The 21,794-nt window shown below is 38.7% G+C and overlaps 1 protein-coding gene across 2 annotated transcripts in view; it reads right to left on the bottom strand.

Annotated features, from left to right (window-relative positions):
• Nucleotides 1-18,204, bottom strand: part of LOC141457437 (uncharacterized) — a 45,023-nt gene extending 26,819 nt beyond the window's left edge. The window contains exons 1-2 of one of the 2 annotated variants that reach the window (XM_074134426.1): nt 17,913-18,204; nt 15,118-15,247 (exon numbers count right to left, since the gene is read on the bottom strand). In XM_074134426.1, coding sequence (XP_073990527.1) covers nt 15,118-15,247; nt 17,913-18,073 — 291 coding nt within the window. In that variant the 5' untranslated portion in view covers nt 18,074-18,204. The remainder of the gene's footprint in view (nt 1-15,117; nt 15,248-17,912) is intronic. The other variant, XM_074134427.1, reaches the window with a different exon arrangement.
• Nucleotides 18,205-21,794: the final 3,590 nt, after the last annotated feature.

The following is a 21,794-nucleotide window of genomic DNA, read 5'->3' as shown; positions in this document are numbered from 1 at the left end:
CCAGTCCCCACTTCTGTCCTCATGCCTACCGCAAATATCCACCTTTGCCACGAGCGACGCCAGTGCATCATTCGCGCTCTGCTCGATTCCGGCAGTCATCAAACCTTTATCACACTCCGCTGCGCCCAGCGGTTGGGATCACCGCTGTTTCGTGCTGATACTGATTTGCTGACCCTGGGATCAAATACACCCTTACGGTCGCGCTATCGCACCACTTTCACGCTCATGCATCACGCTGATCCTCCTCTCTTGGTGGTACATGCCACAGTCTTGGACAGCATCGTTCCTCCCACTCCGCAAATGCCTTACCTCGGAGAATGGCCACATCTCCGCCGTTTGCCTTTGGCCGACCTGGCCTTCAATCAGCCGCGGGAGGTTGAGATTCTACTAGGTAACGATATCCTCCCGTGCCTGCTTCGCTCCGGACATATCCATCGCACTCCCCGCGCCCCGGCCGCATTTAACACCACGCTTGGCTGGGTCCTCTATGGTCCTTATCAGCCTACTCTCAGACCGAAGAGAGTACGGTTTATTCTTCCGCCTCCCGCGAACCGGCTTCGTTCTCGGGCGAGGGCTCGTCCTGAGTCGGTGACTCGGCCTTCCAACCTCTTGACACCTGTGTCTCCGGGCGAGGCTTCGGAGGAAACCGCTGAGACCGAGGCTCCGGCCACACTGAGTAAAGGCGTTCATTGTGCAGCCGCACCTCAACTTCTACCTTCTTGTCCGCTCAAGATGAAGAAGAAGAAGAGCTTACATGCCTTGTGCGACGGTTCTGGGATCTAGACAAGGTTCCGGAGAACCTCCCGCTCACTGCTGATGAACGCGAAGGTGAACGCATGTTCACGCAATCCACCGCCCGCACTTCCACTGGCCGCTATGTAGTCGCTCTTCCGTTTCGCTCCCATGAGTTGGGGGTCTCTCTTAGCGTTGCCACACACCAGTTCATGCGGTTGGAGAAACGCTTACTTCGCAACCTCTCGCTTCGCGACGCCTACACAGAGTTTATGCGAGACTACCTGGAGCAGGGCCACATGGAACCTGCATCGTTGGATGAAACATCTTCCGCTACGCCCTTCTACATCCCGCATCATGCCGTTCACCGCCCTGGCGACCCGTCTACCAAGCTGCGGGTGGTTTTCAATGCATCCTGCGCTTCCTCCAATGGCCACTCTCTTAATGACCTTCTCCATGTTGGTCCTAAACTCCAGGCGGACATCGCCACTCTCTTGATGCGCTTCCGGATGCACCGCGTAGTATTCACGGCGGACATAAGGCAGATGTATCGCCAGATCCTTGTGACCCCTGAGCATCGCGACTACCAGCGCATTATTTGGGGGTTCTCCGCTCAGGAACCCGTTCAGGCCTTCCGCTTAAATACCGTCACTTATGGCGTCTCTTCCGCGCCTTATCTCGCGTCGGATGAAGGGGATCAATACCCCTTAGCCAAGACTACTCTGCTTCACGAGGTGTATGTCGACGACATACTTACCGGTGCATCGTCGGAGGAACGGGCGCAGGAACTTCGTTCTCAGCTTTAGCGACTCCTCATGGCGGGCGGCTTTGAGCTAAGTAAGTGGGCATCAAACTGCCCTGCCCTTCTACAAGATCTGCCCGCGGATCATTGCCGCCCCACTGCTTCTGAAGATCCCCTATGCTTGGATCGAGATCCAATACTTAAGATCTTAGGGTTAGGATGGAACCCCGCCTCAGACAACTTCTTTTACGCTGTTCGTCTCTCCGAGACCGCGCTTACCAAACGAACAATTCTCAGCCAAATGGCGCGGATCTTTGATCCTCTCGGGTGGCTGACACCCGTCACTTTTAGGGCAAAGATATTCTTCCGGGATCTTTGCCGGCTTCAGGTAGGCTGGGACCAGAGACTCCCCCCTGAGCTAGTGGAACCCTGGCACGCGTTCCAGCAGCAAATTCCCGAGCTGGGACGCATCCGGATACCCCGAATGCTGCCTGACCCTGCTCCACTCGCCCAACATCATTTGGTCGGGTTTTGCGACGCTTCCGAATCAGGTTATGCCGCCGTCGTCTATTTACGCACCTCTTCCGGCCAGGGCCCCGCTGAAGTGCAACTGTTGACGGCTAAATCTAAAGTTGCTCCTAATAAAACGTAATCATTGCCACGCCTCGAACTTTGCGGAGCCCATCTCCTAGCCAAATTGATGCACGCTGTGCGCACTCGCATGCTTGTCTGTCTCGAAGCTCCAGTAGTTGCTTTTTGTGACTCCACGGTCACTCTGGTTTGGATACGTGGCGAAAGTCACCGTTGGAAAACCTTTGTGGGTAATCGGGTCGCTGACATCCAAGACCTCATACCCTTGCAGTCTTGGCGCCACGTATCTTGCGCAGACAACCCCGCTGACTGCGCCTCTCGAGGCGTCGCCCCTCATCAACTACAATGCCACTCCCTATGGTGGAACGGACCGGTCTGGCTCGGGGATCCTCCGGATACCTGGCCTAACCTCCGCGCATCCTCGGATCCAACCGCGATCTCCCAAGAAGCTAAACCACAGGTCAGCTTGTCACTAGTCACCACTGCTCCTGAAGACGATATCATTTCGCAGTTCTCATCATTGCTTCACCTCCAACGCATCACTGCGTATTGCCTGCGCTTCGCGTTTAACTGCAAGAATCCTTCCGCTCCTCGTAAGGGCTGGCTAATCTCTGCAGAGCTGCGACACGCGCTTCATCAGGTCATCCGTGTTGTGCAAACCCGGCACCTCGCTAAGGAGGTACAAGAAGCGCGGAACCCGCAATCCCGGCTACGTTTAGTCCGCCAACTGAATCTCTTCCTCGATGCTGAAGGTCTTCTGCGAGTTGGCGGGCGCTTAAACGCTGCCTCCCTGCCATACGGTTTTCGTCATCCGATTCTGTTGCCCAAGGATCAGCATCTCACCTGACTCATCATCGATGATTCTCATCTTCGCTTGCTTCACGCTGGCTCCTTAGCCACTCATTCTTTCATCCGTCGCCAGTACTGGATCCTTGATGGCCGGAACGTGGTCCGACGCCGTATCGGAAAATGCAACAAATGCTTCACCGCCAAACCTCGCCCTGTGATTCAACCAATGGGGGTATTGCCCCCCGAACGCACTTCCGCAGCTGCCGCCTTCACGGTGACCGGTGTTGATTTTGCCGGTCCCTTTGCCATCTCTAGCGCGTGATTGCGCGGTGCCACCAAGGGTTATCTTGTTGCCTTCATCTGTTTTGCCACTAAACGGTGCACTTCGAGATTACCTCTGAACTTTCCACATCCCCCTTTCTAGCAGCCTTCCATCGTTTCATTGCCCGACGGGGGTTGCCCTCAAAGATGTTCTCTGACAATGGCACAAACTTCGTCAGCGCCCACAATGAGCTTCGTGAACTGGGTCGATTGCTTAACAACCCACAACATCAACAAGCGTAAGTCGCGCTGCTACTGCGGCGGGAATCGATTGGCACTTTATTCCTCCTGCCAGTCCACATTTTGGCGGTCTATGGGAGGCGGCAATAAAGTCAGCCAAGCATCATCTAACCCGCCTCATAGGGAATCAGCGCCTCACCTATGAAGAATTGCTAACAGTGGTGACCCAAGTCGAGGCCATTCTGAATTCCCGACCGCTCTGCGCCGTCTCTTCGGATCCAGCCGATCCCGAGCCACTGACCCCTGGGCACTTCTTAGCGTTTCGTCCATTGACTGCTCTTCCGGAGAAGGATCTCACCGCGGTAAATCCCAATCGTCTCTCCAGGTGGAAACTTGTTAACCGCATCCAGCAGGACCTCTGGAAACGGTGGCGTAATGAATACCTGCATACGCTCCAGCAGCGATCAAAGTGGTTCCTGCCTGCCTCTGACGTCAAGCCTGGTACCACTGTCATCATCAACCAGGATAATCTTCCTCCGCTCCAGTGGCCTTTTGGGCGCATTGTTGCCCTGCATCCTGGAGGATTCAATTAACCGCGTTGCCGACGTGAAAACCCCTTCTGGCATCATCCGCCGACCCTTAGTAAAGCTGTGTCCCCTGCCCACGCAGTAATCACTGAAGCCGAGTCTTCAGGGCGGGCGGGATGTTACGCCGCGTACCATCCTTTCTTGGCGGTACCGTTTGACAGTTCTCCATCTCGCCTGTTTCTATTGCTCTCTCTCTCTCTCTCCTTATTCCAATTCTCGTAGTACGCGTTATTTTTCGTTAATCTTTCCTTTGTTGTCGCCGCCAATATCTTATTTTTCTGCTATTTTGTGGTTTTGTTTATTTCTCAGTTCCCATGGTTTCAACCTTCCCCTTCTCTATTCTCTCTTAACCGTGGGGTTTTTCCGTCTGCTGTAGTTCAGTACGCCTTTGACACGGATAGAGTAAGTTTGTATGTGCCTCTATACCTGCTTTACAACGCCTCTAGTCGCTTCCGCCGTTCTGGATATTGCCCCGCTCAACAGCACTGTTCTGCCTGCAAGCTCCAGCTGTTCGCTTCAAGTACTGTTACCGCACTTCCGCTTCAAGACATCATCACCGGCCGCTTCTCGCACTTCTGGGCTCAATACCTGCTTCGCCTTCCCTTGTACCGCTAGCCATCTTCGCTTCCTAGAACCTTCTACGGATCACTTCTGGTCTGTTTCCGCCTATATGGCCCTTACTTCCTCCTACGCATCTCTGTGCTGAAAACACACACACACACACACTCAATACACATTCAAACAAGCACACACCTTTCTTCCGTTTTCTTTCTTCGCCATCCCCTCAACAGCATCACCTTCATCATCAAGCTGAGACTGAGTACCTTCATCCACATTGCCTCAAAGGTAAGTGCATTCTTACCCTTCTCTTTTCTATATTTCTTTTAAGTATTTCATCTATCTTATTTGCGTTACTTTGTCGCGGTGTCAACCTCGGTCACTTATCGATTCTTAAACTGCGTTTACGCTCACTTTCCTCTCTGCATCTGGGTGTAAGCCCTCCGCGCTTACAGATAGTAAAGAATTTTGGAGATTGGTAAAGGTGCTTAATGGTAATAAATCCTGGGCAGTGGGCAATATTTCTTCTTAGGATTGGTTTGAGTATTTTAAAAATTTACATAACTCTAGTCACATTTCCTCTAGGATGTTGTATGCAGAACCGTTCTACACGAATGATTCGCTAGACAGACCTTTTAATTTGAAGGATTTACAATCCGTTTTAAATAACTCTAAGGATAACAAAGCCACGGGAGTTGATAGAATATCCTATAAATTTTCTAAACACGCGTCATTAGATTTTCTGGAAAAGCTCGTAATAGTTTTTAATAGAATATTCGATAGTGGTGAGGTACCTGTTTCTTTCAAAAAATCTATTGCCTTCCCATTATTCAAGAAAGGTAATAAAGATCAACCCTCCAGCTATAGGGGCATTTCATTTATTAATACAATTAGCAAAATATACTCAGGTTTAATTCTGCAAAGATTAACAGAATGGTCAAATAATAAAAATATCCTACAAGAATTTCAAGCTGGATTTAGGCCAAACTACTCCACTATTGACAACATCTTCAATTTAACTAGTTTAATTAAATTACAGTTATGTACGAAAAAACAAAAAGTGTTCGCCTTTTTTATAGATTTCGCTTCGGCGTTTGACACAATCGACAGGTACAGTTTAATTTATAAATTATTCTCTCTAGGGTTATCAACCAAAATAATAACAAGGATAAAACACTTGCTACAGGATACCACAGCCTCTGTTCGGTGTAAGGACGGACTCTCTCCCGAATTCTATACAGAAATGGGTGTAAAACAAGGCTGCTTGTTGAGCCCAATTCTTTTTAGTTTATTTATAAATGACATCATTGACGATTTGGGAGGAGGAGTCTTGGTTAGTGATTGTAAGATTAAATTGTTAGCCTACGCCGACGACGTCGTTCTGTTGGCTTCCCATCCCTTGGCCCTGCAGTTAATGATTGATCACTTGGGTCAATATTGTCTCTTGTGGAATCTTAGATTAAATCTGAAAAAGTCAAAAGTGGTGGTCTTTCGCAATGGCGGTAGGCCGGCAAAAAATGAAAGATGGTCTTTTAGAGGAGAAAGTGTTGATGTCGTGAATTATTACAAATATTTAGGAATCACACTTACTCCCTCCCTGTCCATGGGCAAACATTTAAAAAATAAATTATCTAAAGCGAAAGCAAGTTTAAATGCTGTCTGGTTTCAGTTGATCGAGAACAATGACATCTCCTACCCTGTCAAAGTCCGAATTTTTAACAGCGTCAGCAGATCTGTACTCTGTTATGGGGCGCAGGTCTGGGGTTGGCAGCGTTTCGATGAGGTAGAAAAGTTGCTGTATTTCTTTATCAAAAAGTTATTCAGAGTACCCAAATACACTTCCTCCGCCTTTATTTGCACTGAAACAAGCCTGTCACCTGTGTTTATTTATACTCTTAAACTCCACTTTAAATATATTCTCAAAATTCTTGATCTCCCAAATTACAGATACCCAAAAATTTTGACCAGGGAAGTAATTAAAAGAAATCTATCCTGGTTAAAAGAAGTTAACAGATATGCAGAAAAGGTAAATTTGGAGGTAAATCTGAACTTAGACAACTTTAATGACACTGATCTATGGAGGAATAGCTTTATATTGCTAACTAACGAGCTTAGGAAATATCTTAAAAAGCAAGCTCTGCAAAAAACTTTAGAGACTAGCTTCTCTTCGCTTTACTGTGAGCTCTTGTTCGATTTGGGAAACAATTCCTATCTGAACAATGATCTTCAACTTTATAAGGCAAGGTGGATTTTTAAAGCAAGGGCAGATGTTTTGCCGCTTAATTACAAACGTTTCAAGACTTCCGATACAAAGTGTACGCTGTGTAACCGAGAGGAAGTTGAAGACCATTTCCTAGTGGTGTGTCCGGTATTCGGTAGTCTTTGTACAAAGTGGCTTGGCACCTCTTCCTTTTCCAGTGCAGCTGTTTTAGAGTTCCTAAATGGTAGAAATTGGCTAGCATTGGCAAACTTTATTGGCTCAGCCTTTGCCCTTAGATTAAAACTGATGAGCTCTTAGGTCTCTCCTAAGGCACAGTATGCCATCCCTCCTAACCTCTCTTCACTTTCTTACATAACTCCATTAATAACGGAGATGTTAATAGCAATAATAATGATTTGAACCTTCACCAATCTCTTAATGAACACTGAATTTAGACAAGTAAATCAATAGTTATTTTTATTTTTATTATTCAAGTCATAAATTCTGTAAATTCAAATTTATTGAAAGATTGTATAATCCAGATGTGTATACTTTTTATTTTACAATTTTTATTTTTAAATATTAATTAGAATTTTCCCCAGACCCCACACTGACGGTCTTGGACCAAGTGTTTTTGTCTTTATTTTGTATACATTAAGTTTTTATGTTCTTTTTGTGATTTTTTAATTTCAGCAGTTCTTTAAATTTTGAAAGATGTAAAGAAAAAAGTTTTTTTTTTTTTATAATGTAAATATTGTACTTAACAAAAACTTACAGTATAAAATGTTAAGTATAAGGGTTGATTAAACGCCAAAAGGTACACAAATCAGCGAGTACCCAACATTTCATTAATACCTCATTAATATTTAAGTAATTCTACTGCATTAATTTTCATTAATAAGTTATTTTTTAGATTTTATTAGATATCACAGACCCTTATGCTGGCCATTTTCGTCCACAAAATATATGTTCAAGTAGCACTGTAGATTGACTGTAATATCTAGTTATTTACTCCTTAACAAAAACTTACAGTTTAAAAAGTTAAGTATAAGGGTTGATTAAACGCCAAAAGGTACACAAATCAGCAAGTACCCAACATTTCATTAATACTTCATTGATATTATTTAAGTAATTTTACCGCATTAATTTTCATTAATATTTTTTAAGAATTTATTAGATGTCACATACCCTTATGCTGGCCATTTTCATCATTTTTATTTTTATTTTTAAATAAAAATCGTCGGTTTAAGTTCATTCTTCGATTAAAGTAATTGTTATTACATGTAGTAGTCAAACGTTTATAATAATAGATAATAATTATCTGGCTTTATCGCAAATAATATAGTTTTCTTCAATTACATTCTCAATCTAGGTATTCATCCCAAATGTTGTGTATATGTAATATAAAATAAATAAGATATGCATATTTTTAGGACAGCTAATTATTCCAGTATTTTACTATAAGTAAAATTAGGGGAACTAAATTAAATTACAATTGAGAAATGAATAAATAATGTTGAATAATCTACTTGTTATTAACTGTGTGTTATTTGTCCTCACGAATATTTCGGTAAGACGAATTCAAGAATGAAATATTGTTTTAAATCCTCCGTGATTCAAATTTAAACAGTAGCCGACTCTAAATTTGTCTTTTTCTAATTTAACATGCATGTATATGTGACAACTTCAGAATAAAGGGCACATTAAAGAGAAATCAGAAGAATAATTTGGAATAGAGTTAAAATAAAGTACCTATTTATACGAAGATATAATATACATTTTATCACAATTATAACTATTATGAATGAACTGGCCAGCATAAGGGTATGTGACATCTAATAAATTCTTAAAAAATATTAATGAAAATTAATGCGGTAAAATTACTTAAATAATATCAATGAAGTATTAATGAAATGTTGGGTACTTGCTGATTTGTGTACCTTTTGGCGTTTAATCAACCCTTATACTTAACTTTTTAAACTGTAAGTTTTTGTTAAGGAGATTTTTGTACCTTTTGGATAGATTTTCCTTTTTGTCTATTAGCAAAGTTACGTCTGCTTTACAGATTTTTTTAAAATTTGGAATAAGCTATTTTATCATTATAACCTGATAAGGTGTTAAATCGGAACCGTAACTATCACTGGAGAGATCTTTTTAAAGAATGGTTATAGTTGCGGTCCCCAAACCATCCTCAATAACCATTTTTTTGAGAAAGCGTTTTGAATAAAATAGGAAGGTATTTGTAGGTAAATAGCAAAATTAAACTGCGATTTCAGTACTTCCTTTTAAGAGGAGCAAGAAAAATAAACTGCGATTACAGTACTTCTCCCTAAAAGGCAAAGATTTTGAATCGAACGACAATTCATTGATGTAAATCGGTTCACTCATTGATAATTTTAACGATTGCAGTACTTCCTCTTAGTAGGTGTAAGAGCATGATGGCACTTCACAGCCACGTAGAGGAGCTTTAATCACTTCTTCGTGCTAAATTTTATCAAAATCGGACTAAGCTTTGTAGAAATATTGGTAATAATAGTTTTAGAAAGGGCCTTATTTGGGTGGGGCGAACTCCCCTCCTTATGAGGCATAGCGTCGAGACTTTTAAAGTACAAATCTGTACAAAATTTCGATTCGAATGACACTTCATTCATGAAAATCGGTTCACGTGTCGATAATTTGAAACGATTGCTATACTTCCCCTTAACAAGTGTAAGAGCAGATCGTCGCTTTATTGTTAGGGAGGGGAGCCCTAACCCTATCATCCTACCAAATTTTATCAAAATCGGGTCAAGATTTACAGAGTAATTAGTAATAATAATTTTGGAGGGGGCCTTACATAAAGGGGGCTAACTCCTCTCCCATTGGATGTACAGGGCCGAGACCCACAAAAGGCACATCTACATAAAATATTGAATCGAATGACACCTCATTCATGAAAATCGGTTCACGCGTTTAGGCGCTACGTTGTTTACAAAAAAGGTAACAACAAGAACAACAAGAACAACAACAACAACAAGAAGAACAAGAACAAGAACATTTTTTGAAAAAGCCGTTTTTGCTCATTTTTGGCAACTTTTTTCTCGAAATCTATTAGATCTGGGTGGTTGCAAAAAAATTACAGTTATAAAGGAGGGTTTGGAGTAAGATTTAAAGAAAATTTGGGAATTTTATCTTTTATAGAAAAATAGAAAAAAATTGTCAAAGTTGGGTGTTTTTCAACGTTACACTTTTTCGTGCAGTTTTTGATGGTCAACCCTTATACAACTGTCCTACCGGACAGTTTTAATAATAATCAAACTATTAATTACAGGTTAAAAAGAAAAACGTTATAAAAAATAAAATAAAAATATGAGGCTAAAAAATTCAAAACCTTGTTTAAAAAAATGCTTACACCAACAAACATCAATGATTTTGTTTATTTTATTTATTTATTTTTATTTCTTAAATAAAAATCGTCGGTTTAAGTTCATTCTTTGATTAAAGTAATTGTTATTTTATGAAGTAGTCAAACGTTTATAATAATAGGTAATAATTATCTGGCTTTATCGCAAATAATATAGTTTTCTTCAATTACATTCTCCATCTAGGTGTTCTTCCCACAATGTTGTATATATGTAATATAAAGTAAATAAGATATGCATATATTTAGGACAGCTAATTATTCCAGTATTTTACTATAAGTAAAATTAGGGGGACTAAATTAAATTACAATAGAGAAATGAATAATTATTGTTTAATAATCTACTTGTTATTAACTGTGTGTTAATTGTGCTCACGAATATTTCGGTAAGACGAATTCAAGACAGTAGCCTACTCTAACTTTGTCTTTTTCTACTTTAACATGCATGTACGTATATGTGATTTATCATAATTATAACAAAAAAATAATATAAATGAAGTGGCCAGCATAAGGGTCTGTGATATCTAATAAAATCTAAAAAATAACTTATTAATGAAAATTAATGCAGTAGAATTACTTAAATATTAATGAGGTATTAATGAAATGTTGGGTACTCGCTGATTTGTGTACCTTTTGGCGTTTAATCAACCCTTATACTTAACATTTTAAACTGTAAGTTTTTGTTAAGGAGATTTTTGTACCTTTTGGATAGATTTTCCTTTTTGTCTATTTTACAAAGTTACATATCTGCTTTACAGATTTTTTTAAAATTTGGAATAAGCAATTCTATCATTATAACCTGATAAGGTGTTAACTACCACTGGAGAGATCTTTTTAAAAAATGATTGTAGTTGCGGCTCCCAAACCATCCTCAATAACAATTTTTTTGAGAAAGCGTTTTGAATACCATAGGAAGGTATTTGTACGTAAATAGCAAAATTAAACTGCGATTTCAGTACTTCCTTTTAAGAGGAGTAAGAAAAATAAACTAGGATTGCAGTACTTCTCCCTAAAAGGCAAAGAGGCAAAGATTTTTTAATCGAACAATTCATTGATTTAAATCGGTTCACTCATTGATAATTTAAACGATCGCAGTACTTTCTCTTAGTAGGAGCAAGAGAATCAGCAACGTAGAGGAGCTTTAACCACTTATTCGAGCTGAATTTTATCAAAATCGGACTAAGCGTTATAGAAATATTGGTAATAATAGTTTTAGAAAGGGCCTTATTTGGGTGGGGCAAACTCCCCTCCTTATGAGGCACGGTGCCGAGACTTTTAAAGTGCAAATCTGTAAAAAATTTCGATTCGAATGACACTTCATTCATAAAAATCGGTTCACGTGTCGATAATTTGAAACGATTGCTATACTTCCCCTTAACAAGTGTAAGAGCTGATCGCCGCTTTAATGTTACGTAGGGGAGCCCTAACCCTATCATCCTAACAAATTTTATCAAAATCGGGCCAAGATTTACAGAGTAATTAGTAATAATAATTTTGGAGGGGGCCTTACATAAAGGGGGCTAACTCCTCTCCCATTCGATGTACAGCGTCGGGACCCCCAAAAGGCACATCTACATAAAATATTGAATCGAATGACACCTCATTCATGAAAATCGGTTCACGCGTTTTGGCGCTACGTTGTTTACAAAAAAGGTAACAACAAGAACAACAAGAAGAACAAGAACAAGAACATTTTTTGAAAAAGCCGTTTTTGCTCATTTTTGGCAACTTTTTTCTCGAAACCTATTAGATCTGGGTGGTTGCAAAAAAATTACAGTTATAAAAGAGGATTTGCCCTTTATTATAAAGAAAATTTGGGAATTTTATCTTTTATAGAAAAAGAGAAAAAAATTGTCAAAGTTGGGTGTTTTTCAACGTTACGCTTTTTCGTGCAGTTTTTGATGGTCAACCCTTATACAACTGTCCTACCGGACAGTTTTAATATACTAAATTTTAGTAATAAAGACATGTCTTCTTCTTCTATTCACCCAAACATTGTTACAAATGAAATGGCCAGCATAAGAACCTGTGACATCTAATAAATCCTACGAAAGGCTGACTGTACACCGTGCATTCCAATCAAGATGAATGCTTCTTTCTTCGCATGCCGTTGGTAAATGTGCCCGGTTTTTTCTCAATTCTTTGAGGATTGCCAACAACGCTACACACGCCACTTTCCGCAGTACATGACAAGATCACAATTTATTGGAGAACGAACGACACTGGATGTATACATTAAGGACGCGTGCATCACGCAGATCAAATTCAAATCCAAATCAAATTCGTGCAATATCCAACAATGGGAGAAAAATAAATCGCACATGGCTGAAGAAGTTTTCCTTCGTATTCGAAAGAAAAATTCAAATATTAACATGGTTTACTCAGCAGGAGTGTAACAACGAAGCGAGTTCTCAATCAATTGGGAATGTCATCACCAATCTGCTGTTGCTTTGTACGATGAAGAATTGCGTCGTGAACAAAATTACAACACGGTTGATCTTTTGTCATATGTGCAATCAAATATTCCCAAGCTAACGCTTGAGCAGAAAGGCATTTACGATCAAATTATGCAAACTCTCAACAACGGGGTTGGAGTAATTCTCAGATGCGCCAGGAGGAACCGGTAAAACGTTCCTAATTAGATTGATTCTGGCAGCAATTCGATCCCAAAATAACATAGCCTTAGCCCTTGCGTCGCCCAGAATAGCTGCAACATTGCTACTAGGTGGAAGAACTGCTCATTCCGCTTTGGAATTGCCGTTGAACATGCAATTCATTAAAACCTCACGTACAACATTTCCAAAGCATGCAATTCACCGAAATGTAGTTCCTTCTGCCGAAAAGCGCCCGGCCAAGTTGGCTCCACTCAAGACCGTCCGCTACTTACACGTCAGCTGCCCCACTCGTCACCCGCAACTACTACTATTGCTATCGCTCTCTATTTATTCAGTAATACCAAGATAACTTGTCTATTATTTGTTAAATTTTTTTTTCTACCATTATTATGATTATTTTATTTTATTTTATTTACTTCCTAAATATTGATAATAAACATTACTAAACAATAACCCGATATTTCACCCTTTACGAAAACCTCCATTTCGTGCTTAAATAACATAATTATAGAACACTCTTCGAATACCTTCGGGTTCGGGGTTATTTTCGAAAACCCCGCACACCTGACACCAATGTAATGCTCCAACTTATTGTAAGTATGCAAACTAATAACTTACTGTTTGAGATGAATGCACAATGGCGCACAAAAAATCACTTGAGGCTCTTGATCGACCTTTGCAAGATTTGCGTGGAAACATCAGACCATTTAGAATTCATTAATATTGCTTGAAGAAGGTTTCAGGCAAACATTACCTGTAATTTCTCGTTCGACATGACCGGACGAAATAAATGCTTGCCTGAAATACTCTACTTTGTGGTGACACGTAATGACATTAAAATTGACAGCAAATATGCGTGCCCAGCTGCAAAACGATCGATCAGCTAAGATATTTTCACATCAATTGCTGGAAATTTGGAACGGAAAGAAGCCGGTTGAACTGACACAAACTAACTTCCCACAAATTAGTGACGTCAAAAAAAGAATTGGTTGAAAAAGTATTTTTCAAAATTCAAACCAGTTATAAGAATCACGATTGGCTGAGTGAACGAGCTGTTCTTGCAGCCAAGAACTAAGTCGTCTACAAACTTTAGAATATTATTCAGTCTAACATTCAAAGTGAGGTAGTCCATCAACACTGTGGAAGTAGATAAGCGCTTAATTATTCAAAAGAATTTTTAAATTCACTCGATAGCCAGGGATGCCACTGCACGTACTGCAATTGAAATTATCATGTTACGAAACATCAACCAGCCAAAACTTTGCAATTGCACGCCGCTAGCAAAAAAAAAAAAAAAATGAGGGAGGTCGTAGTAACAATCTTGACAGGATTTCTAAGGTGAAGATATCCTCATTCCTCGTGTAATGCTCCAACCCTCCTTGGCTCTCGGGGTTTCAATTAAAAAAAAAGAACACCTGGTCGACACTTAAAACTTTATTATTTTACATAAAAACCCTTAACTAATAATGATACAAAAACAACTACTAAAACAGGAGTTCCCCCTTACCGCCCGTCGCCCTGCCTACCGGGACCAGAGAGTGGTAACCCCAAAGACCTTAAGACAGATTTGGCTTACCCGCCGCCAACACCTGCAGCTTGCCCATTCCTCGCCAAAAATATTCTCGTCTTCGTCAGGGTTTTTCGCACTCAGCACCAGCCACTTCTTTCGGTCACACTCACTGTTCTGTTTTCTGTTCCCTTTTTTCTCTCATACCCCATCTCACACAGCCCCACATAGACACACCCTACACACACACACACCACTCTCTAGGCCCCCACCATTCCGTCGGCAGCGCGAACAATGCTCAAAGTAACTTCCTGACTATGCATTCTAAGACTACATTATAGGTATCGTGTTACATTCTCTATGTATAACAATTTAATTCTAAAAGAAAATATAATTACAATTCACCAAAACCACAATTCCGTCCCCTACACTCGCATTCCTATGATTCCAATGGATATGCTATTTCAATTTAAGAAACTGCAATTCCCAATTCGATTGGCGTTTGCAATCACCATCAAAGCTCAGCACCAATCTTTAGAATTGTGCGGTTTAGATCTAGACACGGATTGTTTCTCACATGGACAATTATATGTTGCGTGTTCTGAAGTCGGAAAACCAGAAAATTTCTATAACTGCACAGACAATGTAACAACAAAAATATGGTATACTTAAACGCAATGCGAATTAAACAGATTAGAAACGTGCGCTTTCTCATTTCATTCTTTTCCATTTAACCAGACTGAGCCACAGCAATGCGTGGACGGGTACAGCTAGTATAAAATAAAAATAAAACATTACCTCAATCTTAAGTTATTGTTCAGCATCTCGTGACGAATAACTTAAATGCGAACTGTTCATTATTTTTGGTGACTGATTCATCCTAATAAATGCTTACCTTTCGTTCTATAAGATTTGCAATGTACGGTACGCATCTAACAAAATATTCATTTTCGTGATATTTTTCCGTTTCGACAACTTTGTAAGCTTCAATTATACTCTTGTGTTCTTCAAATATACCACATTTACTGAAAAAATATTTCAATATTTTTGTTTAAACGTGTCGTTTTACAATTCCGGCTGATTACGGAGTATATGAAAATGATTCGTGATGAAGAGTTGGCTAAACAGGATTCATTGCTCTCACCATTCGAACTAACTATGATTAGAAATGAATTAGTCGGAGAAATAATGAGTCTTCAGAAAAAAGGGGAAAGTCTGCTTAAAAGAAGAAAGAGGAATCCTTATTGCTTTCTGATGCCTATTTCCGCATCATACCTGTAGTACTTGCATCGCCTCGTTATTGCTGATACGTTATGTCATATGGCCACATTACAATGAGCGCAGATAAGCTGCTCAGCAATCTGTAACCACAACATTGAGAAACTGCTACTAGTTTATTTATTGGGAGGCTCGTAATAAAATGGTCTGTGCTATAAACCCTAGGTAAAACTTGTAAGACGTTTCCTTTTCTCCATAATCATTCAGCAGCTATCTCTGAAGTTACAGAGGAAGAATGAAAAAAGAAAGTGAAAAGCTAATTTGTTTAAAAATTTAAAGCTTTTTCCAACTTATTAACATACTATAGTTACAATGGATTCCCTCACTCACCTAATGCTCGAACAAGTTAAGGTGGTTCACCTAATCAATTACCTAAAGAAAAAAAACAAACAAAACAACGAAGAAACAACGTCCCTCCGTCGATTCAATTCTTAAACGCTTAGATCACTATCAGGAAAATTCTGTTCAATATCGTGTTTCCGCAAAACACAAATTCTGACCACAGGAGTAGAAAGAAAAAAAATACGTCTCTTAATCTTGTGAATTATAAATTTTCTTCACACTACCTAAAAAAATTCTTATCGTAACTTGTTTTTTCTTATGACTTCTTTCTTTTTATGATTCTACTGCTTTACAGGACCTCTTGTAATTTTTAACATTCAAACAACTAACTTGGTCCAATGCTGAAGCAACTAACTGCACTAAATTTCAAAATGCTTAGCACAACGTGAACAAATCACGTCTCCCCGAGTCAGGGTCAATTAGTGTAAGAGGCACATTTTTCGCTTCCTGAACATTGATTCTTATAGAAATTTCATTACTAACAAATAAATACATTTTTATACATTATTGCCATTTACGTAAATGCTTAAAAGAGCGATTCTCTAGAATTTTAAATAGGTTATATTTTTTAATATCTTTTACTTTTTACCATAGCACAACCTGAAAGTAGGAATTTCCCAATTCTTATTATTGGTACATTTTATTGCTATCAGTTTATGATGGCAAATCCAATAAATTGACAAGTTTCTGGATTTTGTTTTAAGTTATAAGATGTGTGGCGGCTTGCAGCAAAACAGTTTCAGTTGCAACGGAGATTAAGTTCAATAGGTGAGAGTCATGAATACTATTAGATGTAAATATTATGATAACACAAAATCTGAACTTGTAGTTCTTAATAGTTTACTAAGTGTTTGAAGATGTTAACAACTAGTTTACTGAATAAAATATTTTGAGTTTTAAATCATAGAAACGGGGACCCGTGTACAAAACCTTCCATTGAATGGTTAGAAAACGCCTTCTGAGATCAAATTATCTATCGTTAATCCTAGCTAACTTCATTAGATAAAAAAAATTGAATTTGATGAAAAATCAGAATAAATTTTAACAATAGACACCAACAGACGTGGCCTAATAGTGAAATGATTGTTTAGCTGTTACCTTCTCAACCGCCAAATTTAATTACACAAATATAAAACATTTTTTAATTGCACTATTTACACTGTATATTTCAATATGGTGGATTCCATACCACAATTATTCACGATCAGTTCAATATTGATCATTCTATATCATTTGAGGACTTCGCCCCCACGCTCCACTCGCTAGATTTCCCCTAGATTTTTCCCCACGCTCCACTTGCCTACATTTCGTTTTAAAAGAAACCTCACTTAATTTTATTGCAATCCGCAAGGCATGTGTAACGCGAAACTTGAAGCACATATTTCATAAGTTATTCTAACAAAGAAAAACAAAATTAACTTACCATATTCACAGCAATCCCCATCGCACGTTTTTTTTTCAAACTTATTTCTATTTCACACCTTGATCACATGTATATACCTAGTAGCAATCAAACCAACATCCACGCAAAATCTCACAACTTTCATCTCACCTTCTACTTTCATGCTACAACGCAAATAATAACTGTAAATTGATGGTAGTCATCACAAATGAAGTTACAAAAAAAAAAGACAGCAAATCTAAGGCAAAATTGTGGAAGCTATACGCAGCACATTACTACAATTCCAATTACTATACATACACACGTGATACTTAGAACACAAACTACACTTAAAACAAATTACTATCTCCTAATTCAATATGTATACATTTATTGGATTAAAAAAAGTTTTAAAATTCTAAACTTATGTGTCAGTTGGCATGGTAACAATAACAAATACTACATTCAAATTAAACTAGCAAAAAATAAAAAATAAACCACACTGGTAGGTAACTTAATTTTTACATCAACCGAATTTAGAAGCAATTCACTACACAAGCTAAAAGTTAATGGTGTCAAATTCACGATCAAGCTCGTCAACGGTTAATAAGATCTTGAATGGGTTTAGTACAAAAATAGAGAGTAATCACTTAATATTCACTGAAAATTGTAGACAAAGCAAATCTTACTCATAAAATCTGCTATTATTAGCAAAAGCCAGTGCCCTTTCTTTCTTCTCGACAGCGTCTCTCATTGAATGTCTACATCTTAGTATTTGCTTATACAGTTGCCTGAAACTTTTCATTTCTTGTATTGGAGACAATTTAGGTTTCTTTTCTTTTGAAGTCATTTTTGTTTTATTTATTTATTTATTGAAAATTTAATTATTTAAAAAGAGAGAGGTAAAATAATGTTGGTCCTGTTCTAAAAGGTTTTTAACTTCAATACTGAATTTCATCTCATAGCAACGGAAAGTTATAAAAATATACTTTATTCAAAATATTAAGCCCAAAGAGATAATTTAGAAGAATAAATTTTTAAATATTCATAATGATATTAAGCAAAACCCACAGTTTTCTCTGCGTATTCAAATTTTTTAGAAATTTTGTATTTTATTAAAAGTTAAGTTGACTTAAATTTAATTAGTTTTACTAAAAATATTTTTAGGATAATCTTGACATCCCTATACTAACCTAAAATCAATGTGGTCGTGGTCAAAAGAAAAATCGAAAAAAAGTCGGAGTAAAATCGAACTTCTGCACTGATAATCCTCAGAATTTTGGCAGTACCTTTCATTTTAATATTATTTCTTTATGCTAAAATCGAAGAAGTATTTAGAGGAAAGCCTTAAAGAAACGCTATATACTTTGTCAGTAAAAGAAAATTATCTTCTTCAACAGTTATGCACTTCAATCCGTGGTAGACTTTACTAATAAGTATGAGTGTTCTTAAATCGATGTAATCAGAAGAGACGAACTTGACGAGATGTCATGAATGCAGGAAGATTCATGTACTGCCACTCTACGGCTATAAAGATGAATAGTATTTCTTATGATGCAACTACTTTCAAAATAAAATTTCCAGGATGTAGTATAGTATGTAATAATAATCTTTATTTTTAAAAGATTATTGACCTATACAAACTCATAACTTTATACAAATTCATTATAACACAATTATATAAGCAAACTGTAAAATATATTCCACAGCCCTTAAGATGACTTAGTTCATAGGTCGAAAGCTCGGCAAAATAATATAAAATCATGACTGAAATTGGCGTTATTCTTTCTTCCTTCCTTAATAGACTTGTACAAAATGAATAAAGCATAATACACTTAATAACAAAGTGCAAGAGGAAGCAGTTAAACAAAAAATAAAAAAAGAAAAGTTAGCAAGAGTCAATAATCCAAAAATACCTAACCTGCCATGCAAGGCGGTTTTACGACACAGCGCGAGGATGTCCCTGGGCTGATAGAAAAGTAATTATGTTGGCCCTGGAGAGGACGCGTTTTCAAAATAAAGTAAGCGAAATTCTTTCAAAAGTGAGCATTCTCTCAGGAAATATTAAAAATCTTCAGGGTGAGAATTGCTACGTTGACATTGTTCCAGCTCCGAATCTCTTTCAAGCCATGATCTGAAATTAGGCATAACAGTCTCTCAGCTTGAGTAACCAACGCATTTCAGTAAAATTAAGATCAAGTGATAAGGAGGCCGTACCCTGGTCTCTGTTCCTGCATTCACTTGCCAAAACCATGTATAAAAAGAATCAGTTTGGAGACCTAAGGGGAGAGAGCTGATCATGCTATTTTGAGAAATTCTCTAAGCAACCGTTGAAGTGAAAAAATAAGTTCGAGACAGGGTGAGCCAGTGTTTGAACCAACGAGCTCTTTCCTTAATCACCTCGTGAGCAACCTTCCTAGGCGATCTATATTCCGGAAGATAAAGTATCTTCAGGGATACTTGAGTGACCTGAGTGTTGGTGATGAATTGTAAAACACTCGAGTAGCTCCCCGGTTATTACTATTGTCAACATGTTATGAGGGTGAATAATTTCCTGATGAAAAATATCTGAAACTTTCAGCATATCTGTAAACCCCACATCTGTCCTCCCTAGCCCCATTGCACACGATACACTGTTAAAGATCCGGTATTTAGTACTTAAAAACTTAAAGAAACATTTCTGTTCAGAATGAAGTTCGACCAAACTGACTTTTTTTTTATAGGCGTTTCCTCAAAGCAGAGGCTTTCGCTTACCTGGTTCCTCCATGTTAGCTTGGGTCTCTCTCTTTTTCTTCTGCCCTCCACCTGCCATTCCAACATTCTCATCGCTATCTGTTCCCTCTCCATCCTCACCACATGTCCAAACCATCTCAATCTCCTCTCCTCTATACGCATTAACACGTTACCTCTCACCTCCATTATCTCCCTTACTTCTCCGTTCCTTCTCCTTTCCAGTCTAGAAATCCCTGCCGACCTCCTCCAAAAATCCATCTCCGTAGCAAGGAGTTTCCTTCCATTGGCTTTGGATATTGTCCAGGTTTCCGCTCACCACTACACTGCTATACATAAGCTTTATTGTTCACTGTAAATTACTACTCCACAAAACTAAGTTCAGCATGCCTATCACTTTCCTACCAGACCTTAACCTTCTTTTCATTTCTTCAACTGACGAGCCCTTTGCTTCGATGATCAAACCCAGATACTTGAAAGAATTCACCCTTTTAATTCAATTCCCATTTACTAAGAGATCCTCGCTGTCGTTCCTGGTGGACATGCATTCCGTTTGTGTCTATTTTTGCTTTATATATTCTGTCCTCTAACTGGGAAAGAAAGGAAAGTCGAGGAGTCAGAACTACGCTAAGGTATTTACAACTTCAATTCTTTAGGCTTTAAACTTCCACTTTTCCGAAGAAGCAAACCTTCCTGCCATATTTTCGAAAAATAATTTTTGACTTCTGTAAATTAACCGCTAGATTCGATTGATTACAAACGCTTCTAGAATATTAATATTTCTTTGGAGTGTTCCTTAGTAGAATAGTATGTAGCTACTACATTATTATACATATAGAAATATTTTGGAAATCAATTTTATTTCAGTAACTGTAAAGTGTTGGTTGTGCGCAATAATAATAATAATAATAATAATCGTAAATAATAAATATGTAGAGTAGGTAGAGTACAAAGTGCAGTAAGGTAAGAACCCTGGTGAGTGGTGGGGAGGAGTGACGGAGGCAGAAGGTGCGAAGCCAGTGCCGAGTTAAGTCCACAAGTTGCTGAGAATTATATCTCTACCCGATTGGCGTGAGGTGAGCCAAACTCCAGACTAAGCCCTCTGTGTACCCTTAACCACTCACCAGGGTTCGGCCATTAACTCTTATCAATTAATAATTAACGTATCTATTTTTTTTAGTTAGAAGAAATTAAGTTTGTTTGGCTTTTAGTTATTTTGCGTTATAGTTGCTGGTTATTATTTCAAGTTATTTCAGGTTTTTTTTATGTTGTGGACATTCAGTTATAGTAAGAGATTTTGTAAATATTGAGTGTATGTAGAATAAGTCATTAGGTAATAAAGAGCTAACAAATTAACTGTAACTTATTCCTGCCCCCTACCTGTGTGTGAATGGTCGTGTGAGTGTGAGTGTGTGCAGAAGCTGAAGGAGAGCGCGCGCGTCTGAAGGACCGCGCGCTGTGCCGTAGGTTGGCACTCAGAGAGGTTTACAGTACTATAAAAAACCATTTTCTGAAATAAAAAGTATAATCCACAAGTATCAGTGCTAACTGCTTTAAAAATAACACACTTCATATAATGACGTGAAAATTATTTAACTGTACTCAATATTATAGTTCTAAATTATTTAAATTCATTTCATCACGTATGATTATAAATAAGTTCTTTTAGTGTAACAATAATGAACAATAAAATGACATAATTTGGGGCATTGGTTTGGGTTGTTACCAAAAAAAGGCAAGTTCAAGGCGGCCAGCATGTGATTCGATGAAGTTTAACAAGAAACTGGAGAGACATAATTCATTCACAAGTACTCGTGAACTTGCAGCAGTACTGACTAAAG

This window comes from Rhodnius prolixus, unplaced genomic scaffold (genome assembly GCF_049639745.1).
Source record: "Rhodnius prolixus isolate KJV_2025 unplaced genomic scaffold, Rpr scaffold_16, whole genome shotgun sequence".
Lineage (NCBI taxonomy): Eukaryota > Metazoa > Arthropoda > Insecta > Hemiptera > Reduviidae > Rhodnius > Rhodnius prolixus.
The sequence above is the reverse complement of the archived record's forward strand: the minus strand, read 5'-3'. Positions and strand labels throughout refer to the sequence as shown.